The sequence below is a fragment of the Mus caroli genome, unplaced genomic scaffold (genome assembly GCF_978045245.1).
Source record: "Mus caroli unplaced genomic scaffold, Mus_caroli_1 scaffold_1, whole genome shotgun sequence".
Lineage (NCBI taxonomy): Eukaryota > Metazoa > Chordata > Mammalia > Rodentia > Muridae > Mus > Mus caroli.
Window position 1 is genome coordinate 159,557,250 of NW_028227256.1, and position 25,561 is coordinate 159,582,810.

General features: G+C 38.6%; 1 protein-coding gene across 8 annotated transcripts in view; it reads right to left on the reverse strand.

Annotated features, from left to right (window-relative positions):
- The window catches only part of Suco (SUN domain containing ossification factor), a 71,761-nt gene extending 51,894 nt beyond the window's left edge, over positions 1–19,867 (reverse strand). For 4 of the 8 annotated variants that reach the window (XR_015048053.1, XR_003836497.2, XM_021155061.3 and 1 more), the window contains exons 1-4: positions 19,332–19,867; positions 5,129–5,240; positions 3,425–3,535; positions 685–839 (exon numbers count right to left, since the gene is read on the reverse strand). Coding sequence is in view for 6 of the 8 variants with exons in the window: in XM_021155061.3 (XP_021010720.1) it covers positions 685–839; positions 3,425–3,535; positions 5,129–5,240; positions 19,332–19,393 (440 nt within the window). In the remaining 2 variants the exon portion in view is untranslated. The remainder of the gene's footprint in view (positions 1–684; positions 840–3,424; positions 3,536–5,128; positions 5,241–19,331) is intronic. The other 4 variants (XM_029476817.2, XM_029476813.2, XM_021154965.3 and 1 more) reach the window with 2 other exon arrangements.
- Between the last annotated feature and the right edge of the window lie 5,694 nt (positions 19,868–25,561).

Genomic DNA, 25,561 nt, shown 5'->3' on the forward strand with positions numbered 1-25,561 from the left:
TCTTTGTGCAAAACTCCATCAGCCCAGTCCCTTACATTCTGGAGGAGTACAGATATTCAAAACCTGACTGTATTGCAGTAAAAAGATTTTTTAAAGTGGCAATAAAGTAGCACTTAATTCTTACTGAGTCAAATACTCTGTTACCTTCTTACTATTACTAATTTTCACAATAAAGTAAATACTTAATGAGTATTAAGAGAGGGTGTTTGACTTTGCTCTCTGTGTTACAACTTAAGTAACTCAGAAGCACAGAACTGAGAGAACTAAGGATAACATAAGCTTAAATATTTCAAATGTTATTAAGTTACAAAAAGGTAGCTAGTCACACAAAAACATGGCTATTACTGGAATGCCAGTAACACTTGATGGATATAAATTGACATTTGATTTTTGAATAACTATACAAATCATTTGTTTTAAATGTATAATTTCTCTAAGTAGAACCTATGCAATGTAGAAATTCATGGTAGGCTATAATCTATTCTATTCATCTACTGAGCAGAATAAATAAGCTCACTATTAAGATTATATTCAACATACACAAATAAGACATTGATACAATAAATTATAACTTCTATCCACCCCAAATATCAAATATGAGTCTACAATGGTGTTTTATTAAGAAATGTTTCTAATTTGCTGTGTGCTCCTCCCCCACCTCCATCCTCCTTCATAATGACTTACTCAAGCTCTGAGACTGGAGTCCTTTCTGAGGTAGATGAACTGGAACTGTTTTCAATGGTTTCACTGCCTACAACTACACTGGAAGACTCTTCATGCAAATCAACTGTAGGGAGTGCTTCAACCACAGGGAGGCTTAACTTCGTTGTTTCCAAATCCTGTTTTTTAAAAGGTTATGTTAAATGTTAAGATTAGTAAGTTACTTCTGATGGGAAGAAGTTCATAGAAAGCTGAAAAATGACAATATGATGTTAATAATCTAAGAGGATTTAGTCCAATGGTAAAGTGCTTAATATACATAGACTGCTATCATAGGTTTAATTCTCTAGCACTAAAGAAAGAATATTACTTATGAACGAAATACTTTTACACACACAAATCCTTTCTTCCATCATTACTACCCTTAGAATTTTATTTCATATTCTAATACAGAACCTGCACATTTTTCATACATTAGCAGACACAGCTGTATCAGGTCCTACAAGTTAACTCCATTTCTATTTAATACTGTACTATTAGTAACTAAGGAAGCCTATGTAAATATATAAAATGGTATGATACAGTTCTTTTATCCCTAAAGAGTTTATGAAAAAGTGTGCATCAACAAGTAACAATATAAGATATGTACAAGTATTACAACACAATAAAGAATTTGCTTTTCTTCCAATCCTAAATGTTCTAGGTCATTCACCCCTTAGATCTGAAAACCTTTATCAGCTCCAGTGATAAAAGAATTTGCCTGCTCCTTCCCATTCTGCTTCCACTATTCTCTATTCAGTCTCATCACAGCATCCATAACAGTCAAGTGGTATTATAAATCTTCCTCTTGCTTTCAATTATAATATAAATGTATTAAGTAAGGAGAATGTTCTCTCGATTTTAAGTCCCAGTATTTAGCACACAATGCACTTAAAAGTGTAACAAAGGATAACAAGTGAGAAAAATTCACAACAAGGTCAAGGAAAGAAAAAAACTATGAACTATTACAGACTATATGAAATGGGCCTTGAAAAATAGGTAAGTCAGTTTGGGTTAGAAGAAGTCACAAGACAATGTCAACAGTATGATCAAATTATAGTCATTTGGAGAACTAGTAGCAGTAAAATTTTTACAAATAACAATGGCTTGTTTTTAAAGATAGAAAATCTTCAGGAAAAGACATCATCAAATACTGTATTATTTCAGCATATATTCAATTTTTTTTTCTTTTTCTTTTCCCAAGACAGGGTTTCTCTGTGTAGCCCTGGCTGTCCTGGAACTCATTCTGTAGACCAGGCTGGCCTCGAACTCAGAAATCCGCCTGCCTCTGCCTCCCAAGTGCTGGGATTAAAGGTGTGCGCCACCACTGCCAGGCTTTAAATTTTTAAAACAGTGGTATTTTGCATTCTTTTTAAAACCTAAGTCCTTCAAGTTCAACATGTATTTTGTACTTAACAGTAAATCTTACCAATCAGCCACATTTCAAATGCTCAATAACCAAAGGACCTAATGACTACTATGCTAAACAACAGCAGAATAAGAGATTCCACAAAATTTCAAAACATTTGAGATAAAAGCTACTAGAGCAGTGGTTCTTAACCTTCTAATACTGCAATCCTTTAATACAGTTCCTCATGTTTTGGTGTCCCCCTAACCATAAAATTATTTTACTACTACTTCATATAAAATTATTTTACTACTACTGTTATGAATCATAATAAATATCTGATATGTAACCCCTATGGGGGAATCAATCCCAAGTCTGAGAACCACTGTTCTAGACTTCAATTACATGAGCTTTAAGATAGTTGTGTAATTGGAAAGGCAACAGATAGTAGCTTTTTAGTCTATACCTAAGTCTTTGGCAAATATTTTCCAAAATCTAATTAAATGAAACTCTTTCATTCTGAGGTGAACATTTTTTAAAGAATTGTTTATTTTATGTGTATGAGTACACTGCAGCTGTCTTCAGACACACCAGAAGAGGGCACTGGGTCCTATTACAAATGGTTGTGAGCCACCATGTGGTTGCTGGGAATTGAACTCAGGACCTCTGGAAGAGCAGTCAGTGATCTCAACCACTGAACCATCTCTCCAGTCCCAAGATGAACATTTTTAATCTGTAAAATGTTTTGGTTTTTCTTAATCTTTCTGTCTCCATATCAAACATCCCTAGTTCTTTCAACCTTATAGATTAAATGTTTTCTAAATATATCAGCATTCTACTAGGCTTATAGTATTTATTCATGATTTTAATAACTGCCATATTTCAGGTACATAAATTTGAAAACAATTCTTAGAATGAAAAAAAAATGGCAGAAACCATTTTAATGCATTCTTTTAACTTCATATACTATGTAAATTTAAATACTGCTTTCAAGAATGTTCTATGTGCTACATACAACTACTTCTGCTGCAACATAAAGCAGATCAAAAAGGGATTTGGTTTCTAAAAATCAGAAAATATATATTATAATGAGCCAAGAAAAATAGAACTTAGGAAGAAATATTTGCATTAAAATTTTACCTCTAAGAAAATAGCTGTATTTATTATTAAATCTTTAATTTTACATCTTCACAAAATCTATACTACTATTAACATGTGAATAATTTTACATTCTATTATATGGTTCTTTACAGTGAAGAAAATTAACAATATATAACATGACTAAACAAAGGTATCTATTACTGTGCAAAAAACAAAAACAAAAAAACCCAAAACCATAAGGTATATTATTAAAAGCAAAGGCAAACTATAGCTTACTTGTACATCCATAGTGTAGTCATCCTTTAGTTTATTTCCTTCTGGAGATATAGTTAAATAGGAATTTGATTTTCCTGATAGCTCAGCATTACTAGGTTCCTCTCTTTCATTCTACATGGTAACAAAGAAATGACTGGTAAAATTATTTTGTATAAATAAGTAAGTAAGTAAGTAAATAAATAAATAAATGCAGTTAGCAAAACTATCTCCTTCTTTGCCATAAACCAGTCTTATATACATTTGATTCTCAACTTCGTTTACATGTTTATTTTCTATCGCCTTCCATCCCTCTCCTTTTCACCATACTTAAAATAGAAATATGTGACTTTAAAACCCTCATCTGATAGCTTAATAAACACATCCTATATGAAGTATTATATACCAGACACCAAGGGAGACTTCCATAATTGCTTGGAATATATATGTTTTTGTTTCATCTATCTTTTGACACACTTATTAATATTTTCTATAGCTGTGTCTTTAAATGTGTTTTATAAAATACACATTTCATAGAAACAAAGTTCACGTTGCCTTTTTTAAACCTGAGCTTATCTAGCACATACAAAATATTGAAATGTTTGCTGAGAATTCCCCCCACTTAATGCTTACTTAAAATGTTTTTGTAACATTTGGTATGTAAATATCTCATCAAAGTGAAGTTAGAGACAAATTCTTCTGATTGTGAATAAAAGCATTACATTTTAAGTTTTCTTTTTAAAGAAATAAATTTTCCAAAGTTTGTATCTTCCATCTCAGATATAAATTCTATACAACTCAAATATTAAATAATCCAGTCCAAATATTATATCTCAAACCTCCAAACATGTAACTAAAAGTTGGTCATGATGCACATGCACACACAGCTGAGGAACAACACAAAAAATCTCATGAGGGAAAAATACATTCTGCTGTATCTGTATGATAAAGGTCATGTGCATATGTCCTTAGAGAAGGAAGAAAATCACTTGTAGAACATTTTTATTTTATTGTAATAGAAATCAAAATATTAATTTGTGTTCCTAGTTAAAAGTATACCTTTATCTACAGGAAAACATTTGAACATTCACAAGAAGGTCCTTTTTTTGGTTTTTCGAGACAGGGTTTCTCTGTGTAGCCCTGGATGGCCTGGAACTCACTCTGTAGACCAGGTTGGCCTCGAACTCGGAAATTCCCCTGCCTCTGCCTCCCAAGTGCTGGGATCAAAGGCATGCGCCACCATGCCCGGCTTAGGATAAGTATAAGTATATGCAAAGAAAATTGTTTTATAGTCAGCCAAAGATTATTTCTGTAGTTTAAATCAAAATACAGAAATTTGGAAGCAAAAGACAAATTTGAAGTAGCAAAATTATAAATGATTTCTAAACTATCAGGCTTTATGTCTATTTGCTGCACCTAATTATATCTACAAAGCCCCCAACAGCAAAAATGCAATACTCGTTACTGATAACTTTTAATTTGTAAAAGCAGATTTCTTTGCAACAATAAGGGAGTAATTTTTATTGAATATAGATCATACTTAGCACATAGTATTTGAAATACAAGCAACAAAAATATACCAGTATCTCTGAGCTATCTTAATATCAGAATTACCTCTGCAGCCCTCTTAACAATAAAACAGAAATTGTAGCCTAGTATTTCTCAGGTTACTTTCATTGTAAATGGAAACAGTCTTAGAAAGCAAGCTGTCAATTCCATTTAAGGTACCTTTTTCTGGAACTGTGTGTCTTCACTTCCTATTGCACAATTATCATCTTGAGAATAGTATGATGTTGAAGCTGAAGAACTCTCTTTACAGCAAACATGCCAACTTGGAAGCCTGCAGACACCCACCAGCAGCAACAATGAACAAGAGAAGGAAAGTTAAGTAAATATCCTTTTATGGGCTACAACCTCAGGCAATAGAATACAAGTTCTTATCCTAAGACACTCAAGAGCACAACTTGAGAGCATTGGTATCTTAGGAGGGGAAGTTAATAATCATTCTATTACCATCAACACCAAGTAATACATACACTTCTGGTGGGTACGACAAAATCAACAGAAGCAGTATGTGGTAATGATCACAGAAGGTACAGAAAGTTGTCAGAGCTATTAGCCTCCTGAGAAAGTGTCCAGATGCCAGAGCCATTTACAAATATTTAAAGATAATTCTAAAACCCGCCTAGACTACTTCAAAGCATGGAAGTAAAACCTGTAAGCTAGCCTTACATTAAGGACACTGACAGCCAGAAGTAACAAACTCTACAAGCACAAACACTCCAGGCTGACAGTACTCTGAACCAAATGTAACTCTTCTAGGCCAAAAACCTCTCTGCAAGTTTAACAAAGGTGGAATAGAATTCCTTATGATTGTTTGGCTCAAAACAACAAGCAACAAAAATAAATATACAAATATCTGTGAGCTATTTTAATGTCAAAATTACCTCAGTAGTTCCTCATAATATAACAAAACAGAAATCTCCACAAGTTTGTAGCCTAGTATTTCTCAAGTGTCTTTTATTCTAAATTAACAGTCTTAGAAAGCAGGCTATCCAGTGCCTGGCAAATGCAGAAGTGGATGCTCACAGTCATCTATAGGATAGAACACAGGGCCCCCAATGGAGGAGCTAGAGAAAGTACCCAAGGAGCTGAAGGGATCTGCAACCCTGTAGGTGGAACAACAATATCAACTAATCAGTACCCCCAGAGCTCGTGTCTCTAGCTGCATATGTATCAGAAGATGGCCTAGTCGGCCATCATTGGGAAGAGAGGCCCCTTGGTCTTGCAAAATTTATATGCCCCAGTACAGGGGAACGCTAGGGCCAAGAAGTGGGAGTGAGTGGGGTAGGGGAGCAGGGTGGGGGGAGGGTATAGGGGACTTTTGGGATAGCATTTGAAATATAAATGAAGAAAATATCCAATAAAAAAAAAGCAGGCTATCGATAAATCTATTTTATGGTAACACATACCTAGAAAATCATTACCACACCTACTAAAAGATATCTGGATAAATTACATAGCTATAAAGATCCTTCTAATGAATAAAACACATACACACACAATATGTGGAACATATGCTATATAATCCTAAAATTCGTTGTTGTTGTTTTTGTTGTTGTTGTTGTTGTTTTGAGACAGGATTTCTCTCAATGTAGCCTTAGCTGTCCTGAAACTCACTTTGTACACCAGGCTGGCCTCAAACTCACAGTGATCCATCTGCCTCTGCTTTCTCAGTGCTGGGATTATAGACATGTGCCACTCAGTTTAAAAGTCAATATGTCACTTTAAAAATAACCCATGTATATATGCCTCAGTACAGGGGAACGCCAGGGCCAAGAAGTGGGAGTGGGTAGGTGGAGGAGTGGGTGGGGGAGCGTATGGGGGAATTTTGGGATAGCATTGGAAATGGAAATGAAATAAATACCTAATTAAAAAAATTAACCCATGTAGTTGTGAAACAAAATCAGCATCACTAGTCTAGTGTAAGTAGTATCACATGCTACGAGGATTAAAGACAAAAAAGGATTCCCACAATAGGAAAATGTGCAGAGAAGGAGATCATGGACTACCCAGTCTTAAATGAGATATCTCCTTCAAATCCATCCCCTCAGAACTCAGGGAACCCTATTGGAAGAGGAGTTGGAAGATTCTGAGAACCAGAGGAGGGATGAAAAATACCAAGGAAACAAGGCCTTCTAAACACCAGTGCAACTGAAGCACATGTGAACACAACAGACAGTGGTAGCACATACTGGGTCTACACAGATCTAAGCCAAGGTAGGGGTCCCAGCACTGAGAAAAGTGAACACAGTCCCCATTCCAAATCCAGAGGGTACCTCTGTTTGATAACAGCTCGTAAAGGAAAACTTTGTTTTCCCCAATGGAGTCTCAATAGTTGTACAAACTACTTTTAAAGACAGACTGTATGCCCAGCAGTAGATAATCAACACAAACTTAACTCAATGGCATTTTTGGAGGTTCTTTGTCTCATAATGCTTTGCCTGGGCACTATTATCTCCTTACAGGTCTGCTGCATATATATTACAGTTTCTGGTGTTATGTTTTTCTGGGATTTCTCTCTCACCCTCTGTGTGTGTGTGTGTGTGAACATGTGTGTTTCTGTATGTGCATCTTGTGCTTTCTCTTTGACTCTTCTGTTAATTTGTTTGCTTCATCATATTCTGGTTTGCTTGTTTTTTATTTTATCTTTATTATTTTTTAGAAGAATGATTGTATTCTAATGAGAAATGAGAAAAAGGGGTGGATTAGGGTGAGTGGGGAATTGGGAAGGAGAAGAAGAGGAAGGGGAAACCATAATTAGAAATTTTATGTAAAAAAACTATTTTCAATTAAAAAATCAAAGTGGAAAAGTAAAACAGTAAAATTATGTTACAAATAATGAGTTTATCTATAGTAAAGATGAGTTATGTAAGTGTAAAATACAAAGATATTAACTATTATAAGTTAGATATAAAAGTTGCATTCCTAAACCAGGCATGATGGCACATGCCTTTTTAATCCCAGAACTTAGGAGACAGGCAGATCTTTGTAAGTTAGAGGCCAGCCTGATCTATCTTTGCTGCACAGAGAAACCATGTCTCAAAAAACAAAACAAAACAAAACCAACAACAATTACATTTCTGGTTATAAAATGTTACATAACTCCTTATTTACAATGAATAAAAGATCCAAACTTAACATGAAAACTATCAAATCAAACTATTTGAGACTTCCAATATTAGCCAACTGCTTTGCTTGAAAAAAAAATGTCATTTTAACACAATTCAAAATACTGATGTGTAAGGAAGACCTGAAAACCACCTTTTGTTTTTTTTAAAAAAATAAAAGCAGAGCTGGGCAGTGGTGGCACAGGCCTTTGATCCTAGAACTCGAGAGACAGGAAGATCTCTGTGAGTTTAAGGCCACCCTAGTCTACATAGTAAGTTCCAGGACAGCCAAGGCTACATAGAAAAACTCATCCAGAAAAATGAAAATAAATATAAATAGATAAATGCAGGGAGGAAGGAATTTAGGAAGTTAGGGAGGGAGGAAAAGTAGGCTAGAGATAGTAAAGATGGTTCTAATGTATATGGGACCAATTAAACCTATATGAAGCTACAATTACAGCAATACTGAGATAGGAGGGTCAAACACCACAGCTAGAAACAAAGACAACCTTTAACCTTACAATTGGAGCTCTTAAAAGCTGCTTTGCTTCTGCTTGGTCTCTTACTAGGTAAGAGCACAATGTGTCCTTTCTTTCATTCTCACTGAGAAAGCCCTATTGATTGCTGATAATCAAACCTATAAATTTAGTAGTTCAGATCATTACTAGTCACTTACATAGGCTGGGTCTTAGATATTCTCAGCCACCATACTCCATATATCAAATTATATTCAATGACTGATCACTAAAAACTGGTCAATAATTTCAATGATCCATCATGAAGAAGCACTGAGCAACATAGATAATATTTTGTATCTTAATCTACCATTACTAATTTTGCCAATAAAACCTGTCCTTAAAGCTGATAGAAATAATTATATACTAATCATACTTAAAATGGCATATTTTTAAAAATTGTGTAAGATGTATTTATCCTAAAACAAACAAACAAACAAAAAAACCCTTAAATCATGGTGCTTTTTCTATAGCAATTTTCAGTTCAAAATACAAATAAAGTTCCCAAATAAATTAGTGTAGGCTAACCATATAATCTGGGTAAACAGAAATCAGCATATTGAACAATGAAAAGCTAGCCCTCAAAAGTAGGTTAGGGACTGAGCCTTCAAATGTTTATCCTTAGGCAAGCAGGGTTATTTAGAAGAATTTCATTAAGGGACTGACAAAAATCAAAAGTAGAGGGCTGGAGAGATGGCTCACTGGTTAAGAGTACACACTACTTTTCAAGGGCCCTAGAGTTCAGTTCCCAGCATTTGAGTGAGGTAGCTTACAAAAGACAGCCTCTAAATCCAAGGGCCCAAAGTTCTCTTCTGGCCTGCATAAGCGCCTGCATTTGGATACACATATCCACACAGGGGCATGCAGACATATAGATTTTAAGAGAATATATCTTTTTAAAAATTAAAAAGTAGGCTACTGTAGCCATTAACTTTCTTATTATAAGTATTCTTTTTCTTCCAGGCTGCCAACCAACCATGCATGCCTGCCACCTCCTAAACTTCTATTTCAATTACAATGACTTATCAACACTTCCCTCTAAAATACAATATTTCTGTTTTCTGTTTTCAAATGCTTCAACCCTATCAGACTCTACACTGTTGACAAAGTAATCTTAAACAGCTTTCCATCTTTATTTCCAGTTTCCTCCTTTCTATCCTTTTACTGGGTCTCATGTAGCTAAGCTGCACTCTATGTAGCAAGGCTGGCCTTGAATTCCTGCTTCTCCCTCCTCCTGCCAAAGGCTGGGATTACAGGAATGCAGTAGCATACCAGGCCTTCAAAGCTTCCTTTCTTTGTCATCTTTCTTGATTCCTATTATCTTCAGAAACTCAGTGCTCTATTTCAAAAGTCAAACATTCCCCTTCAAAAATTATTCCCTCTGTGGAGAAAATTCCAGTCTTTTTATCTCCCAAGCCCCACATTTTTAAGTTGTATACAATCTATAAGAATTCTGGGCTTACTTATTCCATCCCCCTCCAACTAGAAGATCATTCATCTTTCAATTTTTTATAACTCTTGCATTTTTTGTACACTATTAACACAAGATAAGAACACAGTTTTCTCTCTCTTTGAACCAATTTCCCAAATTCATAATTTAATATACAAGATGTATGGTCTCATCTGCAGCATGTTCTAAGAAAGTATCTACCTTTCCTTGTTTGGCAGAATTCTACAAAAAAAAGCACCACACAGCACAGGAGCCTTGCTAGATGTGTTGACGTGAGAAGAGTAAGAGAAAGCAATGCTGACAAGAGCAGGTCGGAGACAAACTAAACAGCTCTTTTGAGTTCTAGCTCAATGCTGTACCTTTGCACTACAGCTGCACTACAGGCCAACTTCACAACCTATTATTATAAAACCAGAGCATTTACTTCCGTAAGATTTGTGCTTAATGCTCTTACTTTCTCCATTTCTAAAACCACATACTTATTGTGGCAAACTCAATTACTCTGACTGTTTCCAAGTATTTGTCTCTGTAAATCTGTCTCTCTTCTCAGAAATACATCTAGTACAATGATGTCAACATAACCGTCTCAAAACAACTTCCCTTGCTGGATATTTATCATCTAGCTCTCTGGCTTCACTTATAAAATTCACCATAATCTCCTATCTGCAACTTTTTCTTAAGTTTAACTACTTATTATCACTTCTATCCATTCATTATTAATTTCTCATACTCTTTCCTCTTGATAATTAAGTGCAATCTGCTCACTGCAGGCAGTGAGACACATATATACGCATATAGCCATCATTCATATTAGCAGCATCAGTGCATTTTATTTCAGCTCATGCAACACCTGTTCCCACTGGAGAGTTTATAGCTGGCACATTACACTTCAAGCCTTCCTAGCAACTCCAGGCCAATTTTTTCATTAATAAGTAGTATGAAACTCAGTTTTCTGAATGATTCATTAGCATTCTAATATTTCTAGAATGTTGGCTGTATAAATATAGTTGACTTCATCTAATTCAGTAACACTAAATTGAATACAAAAACCAAAAATATCCATAAATATAGTTTCTTTGAGATAGGAATCCTCAAAAAGTGTCCTTTTAAAAAGAGCTTCAGGTTGTTAACTCCTGCTGTCAAATCCTTCCTTGGCTCATTCAGGCCCCACCATTTTCAAATAAGAAATCTAGCCCAAGGACATCAACTGGCATACAGGCCAAACACACAGTGATTAAGAGAACACAAGCTCAAAAAACTACCTAAGTTCTGGATCCTTCCTGTGAAAAACTTGGCAAGGATGCTAGTGTCTATGTGTCTTCCTTCTTTGTCTTTAAATGAAGGAGTCCCACAAGAATCTATATATTAAAAGGGGTATATGTATATTTCAGAAGAGTTATAATGATCATAAAATGACTATTGGGTCCTTTCTAATAAAGATATCCATCTGTATTATGGACAAGGAACTTGTACACAAGGCTCAAGTTCCACACTTACTGTTTCCTTCTCTGTACCAAATGCATTGTGGGCAGCCAAGTAATATTAGAAATAAATTTATAAAAATAAATGATATATTATTATAAACCCCTATAACCTTTCCTATTTTACTCTATAAGCTGTCAAAGTACCCAGAATGAATGAATCAAAACATATATATAAAATAGCACTTAAATACATTATGAGCTTAGTACCTAAGAACTATGTCAACACTATAAAAGACTGAATACATTTATATACATTAAATACATTTATATAAAGTACAAAAATCACTTAACTAATACTTCATTATAAAAATAAAGTTTTGAAGGTGGGTGGTGGTGACACAAGCCTTTAATCCCAGCACTCAGGAAGCAGAAGCAGGTGGATCTCTGTGAGTTCTAGAACAGCCTGGTCTACAGAGTGCTAGGACATCCAGGGCTACACAGAGAAACCCAGTCTCAAAACAAAAAATGTTCTGAATCTGGAGTGTAGCTCAGAGTAGAATACTTGTCTAGCATTTGGGAAGCCCTAGGTTCTATATCCAATATTCAAAAATGGAAGCAAAACAAGTCCTTCAAAAGCAAACAAATCTTAAAAAATTAAAAAGCGCTCAATTTATAAAATAAGTATATCCTAAGGGATATTCAAATACTCAAAAGCAATTTCCCATTCCCTTGTGACATATGAAATTATACCTTGTGGAAATACTTTATATTATATGGTCTTGAAAAACAAAACAGGGAATGCAAATTAAAAAATGTGTTTTATAGCTGGCACTAAAGAAAAATCTGAAATCCATAAATCATTGTTTCAAGTAGGGTGTTTTTGTTTGTTTGGTTTGGTTTGGTTTTTCGAGACAGGGTTTCTCTGTATAGCTCTGGCTGTCTGGGAACTCACTTTGTAGACCAGGCTGGCCTCGAACTCAGAAATCCGCCTGCCTCTGCCTCCTGAGTGCTGGGATTAAAGGCATGCGCCACCACGTCTGGCTAAGTCGAGTGTTTTATTTATTCACATATATACAAACTATTAAACAGGGATGTATATAGCATATATGTATATGTGTGTGTGTATGTGTGTGTGTGTATATATATATATATATATATATATATATATATAAAATGTTCATAACTGAAAATGACCTGAGAGACAAAAAAAACAATACTTTTCAAAGTTTCTTTTCATTAGAAGTGTAAAGTTAACTATACATATTTATTTCTCTGCTCAGATTGAGAGAAGTGGAAATTTATTAGTCACAAACAACAAAATTATGAGATAATAGTGTTCAAAGAGAGCTGTTAATATCTCTGATTCTTTTTTTTTATTGTCTGCCAAGTCTATTTTTACTTGCATTCTAAAACATCTTCAAATGTATTAAACATTAAAAGGCAACATGAGCCACATCTCTAGTTCCTAAAATAATTCAAAGACTATTATAGAGAATCATCTGCCTCTTGGTGTATAGACCTTGACACCACAGATTTTCATAAAGAGAAGCCACCTTCTTTCAAGGATCTCTTCACACTAAAGCAGCCTAGTTCACCCAACTTATGTGAAGGGATCTGGCACTATTCATAATGACCCTATCTATACTCCTTCCAGGCACCAGATGCTATCCTTTGAGTAAATATCTCAGCAAATCTGAATTTTTTCCAGTCTCTTCATATTAAGTTCCAACAACAACAAAAGTCATCAAATGATGTGGAGAGCATGATTATTTCATTATTTTGAATATCATTTTATTCAGAAAATAGACTCTCAGAGACTTTTTAAAAAGTCTCTACAGAAGCAGTAAACACACACACACACACATACACAAACATTTTTCAGGTAAAAGACAGAGTAGGAATTTTTGACAATTCCATATAAAATGAAAGCAGTTTTTTATATAGTTTGCTTCTTGTTTTTCTGCTCATATATTAATTAACAAAAGAAGCTAGGGGCTGGAGAGATGGCTCAGCAGTTAAAAGCACTGACTTTTTTCTTCCAGAGGTCCTGCGTTCAATTCCCAGCAACCATGTGGTGGCTCACAACCATCTGTTATGGGATCTGATGCCTTCTTCCGGTATTTCTGATAACAGCTACGGTGTACTTATATTAGATAGATAGATAGATAAAATTTTTAAAAAGAAGCTGGAAAAATTATCAGAGGAAAAAACAAAGAATACAGAAATCACAACCCAAGGAGGGAAAAAATCTCTTCCATCTATAAAAACTAGACTAAGGTCAAAAAACATCGCCATCTTGATTTACACAGCTCCCAGTGCTCCCCTACTGCACCTCCCTCCACCATGACCATGACCTACCACCTCCAGAATCTGTCAGGCAATCCATTCTATCTTTGATAGTAATCTAATTAAAATAGCAATATGGCTGCTTCTTTCCTTCTTATTGAACCTATTTCACTCGCTCATCTTCTATCCTGCTAAACTCAGAGTTCACCTGGGCAATAATTTTCTTCAAAACTCTACCCTTTTCAAGTCTTCTCCACCCCTACTAAACACTCCAGAAAACCCCACAAGAATGTTCCCTCTGCTTGTAACACAAGTCTCCCACCTTGACTATTCTATTCACCCTAGAAACCATTAATAGATGAGAACTAATGTTCACAGAAATAACAACCCAAAGGCATATGATTGATGAATGGAGGACAGGAAAGACTCTAAAATACAAACCCTTCATTAGAGCCAACTAATGTCCTTTTAAGTACCTTTATTGTATGCTAAATATATCAAAGTTTTTTAACATCAAGGTTTTAGTCTAAATATTAACTCCTCTAAGCTCATCCTTTGAGTCACAGAAAAAAATCTGTTACTATTTGTCTTAGTCAGGGTTTCTATTCCTGCACAAACATCATGACCAAGAAGCAAGTTGGGGAGGAAAGGGTTTATTTGACTTACACTTCCATGCTGCTGTTCATCACCAAAGGAAGTCAGGACTGGAACTCAAACAGGTCAGAAAGCAGGAGCTGATGCAGAAGCCATGGAGGGATGTTCTTTACTGGCTTGCCTCACCTGGCTTGATCAGCCTACTCTCTTATAGAACCCAAGACTACCAGCCCAGGGATGGTCCCACCCACAAGGGGCCTTTCCCCCTTGATCACTAATTGAGAAAATGCCCTACAGTTGGATCTCATGGAGGCATTTCCTCAACTGAAGCTCCTTTCTCTGTGATAACTCAGCTGTGTCAAGTTGACACAAAAATAGCCAGTACAATTGACCCCTTGTCAACTTGACACACAAACACATCACTAGTAAGCCTCAACCCTTACATTCTTATTCATCCCCAAGATCTAAATAACTTTAAAAGTCCCACAGTCTTTACATATTCTTAAAATTTCAATCTCTTTAAAATATCCATCTCTTTTAAAATCCAAAGTCTTTTTTACAATTAAAAGTCTCTTAACTGTGGGCTCCACTAAAACAGTTTCTTCCTTCAAGAGGGAAAATATCAGGGCACAGTCACAATCAAAGCAAAAATCAATCTCCAACTGTCCAACGTCTGGGATCCAACTCACAATCTTCTGGGCTCCTCCAAGGGCTTGGGTCACTTCTCCAGCCATGCCCTTTGTAGCACACACGTCGTCCTCTGGGCTCCAGATGCCTGTACTCCACTGCTACTGCTGCTCTTGGTGGTCATCTCATGGTACTGGCATCTCCAAAACACTGCATGACCCCTTCAGTCCTGGGCCTTCAATTACAACTGAGGCTGCACCTTCACCAATGGCCTTCCATGGCCTCTCACAGTGCCGAGCCTGAGCTGCTCTGCATGACCCCTTCATGCCTTCAAAACCAGTACCACCTGGGTGACCATTACACATTACCAAGTCCCGCTGCAGAAGGAGTACAACCTTGGCTATCTCTGGAACACAGCCTCTTTGTGCTTTCAGAAAACACTTCCCAGAAGATGTCACCTCAACGATGCTGGTCTCTTCTTAATCACCGCCAATTTCTTAGCTCCAGCTAACCAGCATCAATAGTCCCAGTAATGCCAAGTTTTTGCTTTAGTAGTTCTGGTATCTTGTTAATCACAGCTGATTCTTCAGCCCCAGCTAACCAGAACTACAAAATCTTCACAATAAAAACAGCAATGGCCCTGAAGAGAGTCTTTAATTTTCCCCCTGAAATTTCACAAACCAGGCCTCCATCTTCTGCACTGTTCTCAGCATTATCTTCCAAGCTCCTACACAACATCTGACAGAGCGCTTAACAACGAATGGATCTTCAAGCCCAAAGTTCCAAAGTCCTTCCACAGTCCTCCCCAAAACATGGTCAGGTTGTCACAGGAATACCCCACTCTGCTGGTACCAATTTGTCTTAGTCAGGGTTTCTATTCCTGCACAAACATCATGACCAAGAAGCAAGTTGGGGAGGAAAGGGTTTATTTGGCTTACACTTCCATGCTGCTGTTCATCACCAAAGGAAGTCAGGACTGGAACTCAAACAGGTCAGAAAGCAGGAGCTGATGCAGAAGCCATGGAGGGATGTTTTTCACTGGCTTGCCTCACCTGGCTTGATCAGCCTACTCTCTTATAGAACCCAAGACTACCAGCCCAGGGATGGTCCCACCCACAAGGGGCCTTTCCCCCTTGATCACTAATTGAGAAAATGCCCTACAGTTGGATCTCATGGAGGCATTTCCTCAACTGAAGCTCCTTTCTCTGTGATAACTCAGCTGTGTCAAGTTGACACAAAAATAGCCAGTACACTATTTTTAAAAATTAGCCTTTTTAGATTAATGTAAAGATTTCTGGTTCTTAGGGGTTAGCAAGTAAGAACATAGTAAGAACTAAAGGCAGATATGTAAAGGAAGAGTAAAGCACACCATGACTCGCTGGGTCTCTATACATGTCCAGCTAAGATGGAGGGATTGTTTTGCTTTAACTAAACAACTTACTACATGTATTTTAAAAAACAAACAAACAAAAAAGCTAACAAAGATAATAGTACAAGCATAAACCAGTAACAAAATAGCAAGGCTAAGAAGAGTAACCATTATAAACCATTCATCTACATTTGATATAAAATAATCTCTTCAATTAAACAGTTCTCACTGAAAATTACTTTAATGAAAACAAATGTTAATATTAACAAAGTATTTTTTATCTTTCTTAAACAACTAACTTAGATAATTATATGTACAATACTGATGCCATATTGATACATGTAGATAAATTACAAATAATTAGACACATTTTAAAGGCACATGCACCAAGTTTTACTACTAGGGAACATACTCAGAATAACTGTTCAAAGGTATGGATCACATCGCCCACTTCAGTGTGATGATCAACTCCCCTCTGCCAATGACTGAGAGTTCTGCACCTTCAGCTTCTGAATAGTGTATTTTATATCAAAAACTTTGAAGACTTCAGCAAACTTAAGAGTTTTGAGACATGGATATTGACTAAGGGTAAACACAATATAATAAGTCCTTGAAGGAGGAAGACAAGGGCCATCATAAGCAGATGTTGAAGACAAGGGCATCAAAATGAGAGGCTGAAGTGATGAGAGACAGGAGAGAGAATCTATGCAACACCTAGAAGCTGAAAAAGTCAAAGAACTGGAGTCTCGCCCTCAGGGTCTCCAGAATGAAGCAGCCATGCCATCTTAATACTTTGCCCCAGTGAGACTGATTTTGGACTCCTGTACACACACCCTACAACTATAAAACAACTATATGTACGCTGGATTTCTGGTAATTTGTTATAGCAGCAGTAGGAACTCAAAAGGAGGCTTCTTAGTTTAGATAGTTTCAGTACTAAAAACGAGAGAGGCCACTCACTCAAGCTTTCAAGATTCACAATATTCAATACACACTAAACATAAGAAAAACACCTTTGAATGTTTTTATAATATAAAACAGCATGCTCTTACTGTTTTTACAAAGTGCATGTGTTATCTCATTTGCTTCTAATAACTTTGATATGAATGGATCAATTTTACCATACTGAGGCTCTAAAAACTAAAGTTCAAAGGAATTATATAACATGTCTAAGTACACATATCTAGTAAGTGATGGTACTGTATCTGTCTAAAAACACAGGCCTTATTTAACCTATAGTCAGTCAGAGGACCACTGTAGTGAGGAGCCTGTATTACAAGCGGCTTAGGTTCAAATCTAAGTTTTAGAATGCAGTAGCTGCTTAACCTTAGCCATGTTACTCTGTTGCAAGCATAACTTTAGCCTCTCTATTTATTCACCTGTAAAATACAGAATTCAACTAATAATACCTAAGAGGACCTTGCTGACAAAGATGCTAAAGCGTACACATGCCACATGCTTGGTACAGTTAACAATAAATATTAGCTATCACTGTTCTTCTGTAGCTACACTACAATTACACCTAGAATACACTGTAGTACTTAACCAAGAATTGTGATTAGCAGTGTGCAAAAGAAAAAAAAATAGCAACCAGAATGAATAGATTTTGATTTTCTTTAAGGTAAATCTATAGCACTCTAGGCAGGAAAGACAAAAAGCAGAAGGCTGTATCACACACAATCTATCAACTATGACAGTATAAGATCAAACTAAACTGCAGTAATAGTAATATAGTAAGTACTGGGTAGACCCTTGAACTGATTATTATATGAACATAGAATACTCAATCTACAAAAGAGAAGTGGGTAACAAAATCTGGAGATAATTTCTGAATGAGGGGAGAAAAGGCTAGTAAGAGAAGCTCACCAACTCTAAGAAATTGCTATCTAATCCTACACTGGTTTCAGGTACCAGTTTCTCTTAAGGAGTATTTAAAGGATTCAGAATGACAAGAAACCAAGTATTTTGTTCTCCAAAATACAATCTTTCCAGTCAGATTTTCTCAGACAAGTGTTTTCTTGAGCCCATATTAATATACTACTCTATGTGAGCAACAACACTGCAACTTGAGCGCCTCTGGATTCCATTACACACCCACAAAAAAGGGAATTATTACTGGTGCTTTGAAGACATCAGGTAAATAAGAAAGTGTGTTTAGATTTTATTATAAGAAGCAAAATCTCTTTAACACAAAAGCCATCACTTTCAGTCACCAAGTCTCAAGGCTCTTTGGGAACTCCTTCAGAAAGAATGGCTTTTCCAAGTACACCTTTAGCAATCCTTTGGCTCACAAGCTATTTCTGCTCCTCCACATCCAGAGATGTGCTTAAACTTGAACTCCATAAAACTTCAGAGAAAAGGACAGAGCAAGTCGCAAAAACAGTTTCCTTTCTAGTGCCAAAGAACATGCCCCAAAACTATGGTTGACTCCACATCTGTGATAATCCTCTCCCATCAGGCTAACCGAAAAAGGACTTCATAAGGGATTCCCTCCCGCCCCACGCCGCTGGGTTTCAAGAAGAGCAGCCCCAAAAGTACTATTGGTCAAGATTGTGAAAGACCTGACCAGAAGAACAACAGTTTAGACATTACTCTTACCCTCATGACGACTCACGTTTTCAAAATCACAGGTCTGGAACACATCACACCTGACTCGCCCATGCCCTTACCTCATAACGAAAGCAAATGAACTGACAGCAAAACTGAGTAACTCACTCACCAGCTTTCTGAACACTACCCAAACTGCCCTAACTGCGGTGATGGGGTACCCGAGTACAAAGGCAAAAAGTGATCCCCAATATCCCCTTCTCTCCCTGCTGGAACTCTGCAAATTCCAAAACACAACTCAAGAGGAAGAGCTGGGTGGCCGCTGTGTCCCTGGCTTAGGGGCAGGAGCACCAAGCAACCCAAAAAGCCGAGATGATTTGGGGGTGTGACCCGACCTACTCCCTCTTTCATCCCCACGGAAAGTCCCCAGAGGCCGGCCCCTTACTCACCAGACTAGAGAGCAGAGAGAGAGGCAGGAGACCAGGGCCAAGGCCCGCCGGTACTTCTTCATCTTCTCCTCCTTCTTCCCCCTGCCAGGAGGCGGCACATCCTCCCCGCAGCAGCGACTGTCGAGGCCAAGATGGAGGAGCCGGAGCAGGAACGCGAGGATGGGATCGAGAGTCCGAAGAGCAGTGGGGCTTGGGGAGCGGTTCCGCAGCGGCTCGCGTCCCGGATGGCCTCCCCGAGAGGCCCACGGCAGCGGGAATAGGGACGCTTCACAGGAGCGCTCGGGAGACTGCCGCCGCCGCCGCTGTGTCCGCCCGCTCGCCCGCGCCCGCCTCCTCCGGCCTTCGCCGCCACTGCCTCCCCATCCCCGCCCCGCCCGCCCGGGCCCTCGCTCCGTGCTGCCGGCGACCAACGGCCGCCGCGTACTCGCCTCTCAGCAGCCAATCCCCGGCCGGGCCAGCGCACCTCGCACTCCACTGAGCTGGGTGGAAGGAGACGCGTCACCCACGTCCCTCTCGGCTCGCGCTCCACAAGTCACAGCGCGGGCCACGCCCCCTACGCTGACAAAGCTCCAAAACGCCACAACCGCCGCCCAACCTGCGCAGGTCCCACCCACTCGCTGGCGCTCGAACAGGAAGTCCTGTAACCCTCGGTCTTCCGCCTTTCAATGGCCCGCCCCCTCTCGCTGGCGCGCGCCGCCTCCGCGCACGAGTATCTGGGGCTTGTAGTCCTCCTGCCCGAACCCGCCTTTTTTTTTTTTTTTTTTTTCTCCTTAGAACTCGCGGGCTTGGTTCTCGAATTTTACACTTTCACTTCTCACCGCCATACTGACTAGCTTTGTCATTTGCCATTGTTAAGTCTATAATTCTTCCTTGGAGCACAGTCATGGAACGGCCTGGAATGACTGGAGAGGGTTCAGGAGAAAGCAAGCTAATACAATTTAAAAGTCGGTTTACCGGCAGTGGGTCGGGCTTACTGAGGTAGATGCTGATTGGAAGGTAGAAAGAGGCGTGTCAACGTTTCCTCTCATATGATTGGCTGGGGAGGAGAGACTGAGCTTTTCTTTCACCTAAGTGAGAATTCCTACCTGCCCGCCAGATTCCTAAGATAGAGCTTTAGTGTTCTTTTTTGTTCTTTTAATTTCGGGCTGTGGGTTTGCTGCTGCAAGGCAGAAAAGACTCTGCAGACTCTCGGCGTCTGAAAGCAGAGAAAGCGACCTCCTACACACACTTGCTGTGAACAAGAAAAAAAAAAAAAAAAAAGTGGTGTTCACAGCATGGAGACCCCCAAATCTGTAAAAAGCTGAGGCCCAGAATCCTACTTAGGGAGCGTTGGTGTGCAATCTCAGAATGCTTTGTGGCTACTGCCAGACATCTCTTCAAGTAGCTTACTGATCCTGAAAGACAGCAGTTGGAAGAGACTAGACTTTTGGCCTCTTAGTATAGCAGTTCCTTCCTCTAAGTCTCCTGTGTGCCTATTTAACATATCAAAGCAGAACTGGCTGCCAGGTTCTCCCAGCATTCTTCAGTCTCTACCAGTTGCAGGGTTCTTCTCGCTAGCAAGCCTCAGCCCCTACCCTAAACTTCTCCAGCCCAGGGGTTGGGCAGCCGTTCCCTCATGCACCCTTCCCTATATAATCCAGCCATTTTGGTTACCTGGCCCTTTTGGTCTGCCCTTTTCCCTCCTGGCCTCTTGATCTCCTGGTCTCCTGGCTCTCCCCGTCTCCTCCACTTTCCTCACATGGCCCCTGCTCAGATTCGTGTTCACTCTGGACTCATCCAGATGCCCCTGTCTCTGGCTATGTCTCCCTTGTATAAACCTCCTCTACTATGCCCAGGAGCAGTCATTCCCTTCCCTTTTATTTTATTTTGTTTTCAGTTCCTCTCATCTATCTGCACCGCCATACCCATTAACCCCCTCCACTTCTCCCACCTGTAACTCCTGAGATCTGTGAACACGATTCTGCTCTCATCTTTGAAATTGTCTTAATTCTCATGTATAAGTGAGACTACACGGCATTTGTATTTCTACCTCTGATTTTACACATCATTCTCCAATTCCATCTGTGTTACAACTAATGACAAGATTTCGTTCTTTTTATAGTTGAATGTGTAAATAAATATATTTTATTTTCTTTATCAATGGATCCCTAGGTTGCTTCCATATTTTGGCGACTGTGCAATTCCTCCTTGACATTTACCCAGGTGTTATGTTTTATATAAAAGAAAAAGCCGGAGATATGTTAGGTGGAGGCACAATATGGAGTTGGGGGGGGGGGGAGAAGGCGGTGCCTCTGCGGGTCCATGCTGAGGCATCCCTTACCCCTGAGGAACAGCCACACAAGTATAGTATAGAATAGAGTTTATTTAGGGTATGGGGAGTGGAGTTGACAAGGTAATAGAGACAGAGAAAGGGAAAGAGAGAGGAGAGGAGTAGAGGCTGGCCATGAACACTTGGAGAGGGAGAGGAAAATGAAGGGAGAAGGGACAGAGGGGAAGAGAGTAGAAAGGCAAGCGAAAAGAGAAAGAAGGGGGCAAGCAGCCCCTTTTATAGTGAGTCAGGCATACCTAGCTGTTGCTAGGTAACTGTGGGGTGGAGCCTAGAAATGCTAACACCAAGCAGCAGGATTGTTGAATTGTTTGGTAGTTTTATTTTTTTGGTTTGTCTTGTGTGACTCTTCCTACCTCAGAGGATTGTAGGCTGATCTTGGTCCATGAGGGAAGATGGAGCAGAGACTGGATTGGGTGGAGAAGAGTGTCAGAAGCCCTGTGAGTACATCAGGTAATAATGGCACACCAGGACCAGTTTCTGGAAAACAGATCAACTTACTTGAGATGATGCAAGGCTTATATACTTTGGGGAATGGGAGTAGGGTAGGAACATCTAGGATGGGCAAAGGTCACTGGATAAAGGCTTAAGGTACCAGGATGCCGCATTAACATGGAGAGGCATCCAGAAATCTCAGGTGCTAGCTAAACAGGTTCATATTGGGAGGAAGAAAGTTGAACCTGTAATCTTAACCAAGGCTATATGATACTCTGCAGGTAGAGGTATGTGGAGGGTTAAGGTTAGAAGGGGGAAGCCCTGCCAGTAAAGGAAGGCCTCCATTTTGTGCTGAGCCCAGAAGGCTTTCTGGGCAATGATAGATTTGGACCTTAATTAGCAGGGCTTTCCCATATTTTTGGTTTGGTTTGGTTTGGTTTGGTTTGGTTTGGTTTGGTTTGGTTTTCAAAGAAAACATCATACTGTTTTCCATGGGCCCTAGTTACTTTTTACTGCTGTGATAAAAAATCATGACCAACAGCAATTTGGTGAAGAAAAGGGGTTATCTGGCTTACAGTCAATCCATCATAGAGAGAAGTCAGGGCAGAAGCATCAACACAAGAACCTGCAGGCAGGAACTGAGGCAAACACTGCAGAAGAACACTACTTCCTGCCTTTCTCCCTGTAGCTTTCCCAGCCTAATTTCCCAGCCTAATACTCTCCTAGATGTATTTATTTTGTTATTTTGTATATATGACTGTTTCCCCTGCATGTATGTCTGTGTAGCAACATATATGTTCCTGGTGCCTGTGGAGGTGGCAAGCTGCTATCTGGGTGTTAGAAATTGAACCCAAGTTTTTTGCAAGAATAGCAAATACTCTTAACTGCTGAGCCAGTCCATCAGCCAGGTTTCTTATACAATTTAGGATTACCAGGCCAGGATAAGCACCCCATACAGTGAGCTGAGAACTCCCTCCTCAATGATTAATTAAGAAAATGCCCTACAGACTTCCCTCTGTGCAATCTGATGGAGGTGTTTTCTTCATTGAGCTTCCCTGTCACAGATAACTCTAGCTTATAACAAGCTGACAAAAAAACAGGACAATGGATTCCTTGACAACTTGACACACAAACACATCACTCATCAACAGTAACTTTTCTTGTTTATCTTCAAGATCTCATTTGAAGACCATTATAACAATATAAAACCTTTCTAATTTATATAGTTCCACAGTCTCAGTTCATGTACTCAGACACGGTGTAACTCTATTAGCTTAGATCCCCAAGAAGAGCATAGAATAGTTCCTATTTTTCTCTACCTCAGTCAGATTTGGGGGGGTCAGGGGAGTCTTTTTTATAGTAGTCATTCTAACTGGAGTAAGATTACATGTTCTTTTCTTGTTTTGTTTTTTTTTTGGGGGAGGTGTTTTTTTTTGGTTTTTTGGTTTTTCGACAGGGTTTCTCTGTGTAGCCCTGGCTGTCCTGGAACTCACTCTTGTAGACCAGGCTGGCCTCGAACTCAGAAATTCGCCTGCCTCTGCCTCCCAAGTGCTGGGATTAAAGGCATACGTCACCACACCCGGCACATGTTATTTTCTTAATCTGCATTTCCCTAAGAAATTGTGATGGTAATTTTCCATATAGTTATTGTATATCTTCTTTTGAAATATGGCTATTAGGTCTTCACTTGGCTCTTAATTGCATTATCTATTGTTTTGTTTGTTTGCTTTTGAAAGAGAATCTGCTATAACAAAAAAAAATCTCTCAATTCAGTAAAATGTCGAACCTCTAACCACACACCTACACACAGTAACTGATGTTCCCTACAGGTATTTGGGTTATTCTGGAAGTTACAAAGGGACATCATGCACAGTGAACAAAAGCTCAGCCATTCCTGAAAGGTTAACAACACAGAAACTATGTAGGGGTCAGGTCCCAGCCCTGATAAAGATCAGAAAGTCTTTACTGCTGGTAAGAAAGAACAGACCGATCTCAGAACAGCAGCCAACACCTTCTGGCCATCTCTTTTGTCCTTTATCTCCCTTATAAATGGTACCTAAGAAACTCAAGAAGAGAACTATTTGTCTAATTTAAGAAGGTGTTTTTTGATTAGTAGACATTGACGTATTTTGATTTACTTGAAATTGTATCTGCTTCTTTTATTGTTAACAAAATGTTGAAAGTATGAGTGAGTGCACCTGAATTTGCTGTTTGTCTCCACCTAAGGTTTTTCCTTATGTACCTTTTTTATTTAGCTACTCTTTTTCTAAGGAAGAGGAAGAAGAAGAAGAAGAAGAAGAAGAAGAAGAAGAAGAAGAAGAAGAAGAAGAAGAAGAAGAAGAAGAAGAAGAAGAAGAAGAAGAGAAGGAAGGAAGGAAGGAAGGAAGGAAGGAAGGAAGGAAGAAAGAAAGAAAGAAAGAAAGAAAGAAAGAAAGAAAGAAGGAAAGAAGGAAAGAAAGAGAGAGAGAGAAAGAAAGAAAGAAAGAGAGAGAGAGAGAGAGAGAGAGAGAGAGAGAGAGAGAGAAAGAAAGAAAGAAAGAAAGAAAGAAAGAAAGAAAGAAAGAAAGAAAGAAAGGAAATTACTTTTCAAGTCTACCTTAGTATCATGTATAATCTGGCTATCTGGGGAGAAAGAGATAGAACTGAAAAGGGGATAAGACAAGGAATTGTATTTCTAGCTAGCTGGGAACTCATTTTATTTTCTCAATGGGTGGGGGCATGCTATCATGTAGAGTCCTGTTTATATTTCAAATAACAAAACACTCCTTGCTTGAAAAAAAAAAAAGATCTTGCAATTGTGGTGCCTGTCTATAAATTTTAAAACCCAGGAAACTGAGGCAGTGGGAATTATGAGTATGAAATCAGCCAGAACCAATTTATCTGCATTAATTTTGTGCTTCTCTAACAGGATAATTTATACTTAATACTTTTTACTTAAATTGAAGATATTTGTTTGTTGGGGGTTGGTCTTGTGTACTGTTTACTCAGATCCTGATTTGGTATGCAGTCTGGAAGATTGCACGCTCAAGCATTGCTAGCCTCAATGTTAGGTAAAAATTATTTTCCATCATCTCTGATTGGTCAATAAAGAGATGACTCAGCCTATGACTAGGCAGAAGAGATAGGAAGGCTGAACTTCCAACACCAACCAGGGGTCCCAGGTACAAAGAGAAGTAAGAGAAGAATCATGACGAAAGAAGGTAAAGAGGCAATGTGGAGAGAGCATGAGGCAGAGGGTCCAGGAGGAGTTGTGATGAGTAGGTCACAATGAGAGAGCAGACATGAGGACACATATGGGCCAGAGTAACAGGGTAAGACTCAGATTGTAGATAAAGGACCATATGGTTGGGAAATAGATAGCTTTTAGAGGGTTAGAAAGGTGCTCACCTGCCCACTCATAGTGCTTAAAACTTATTAAAAAGTTTACCAGATCTCTGTGTCAATTACTTAGAAGCTAGAATGGGAATAC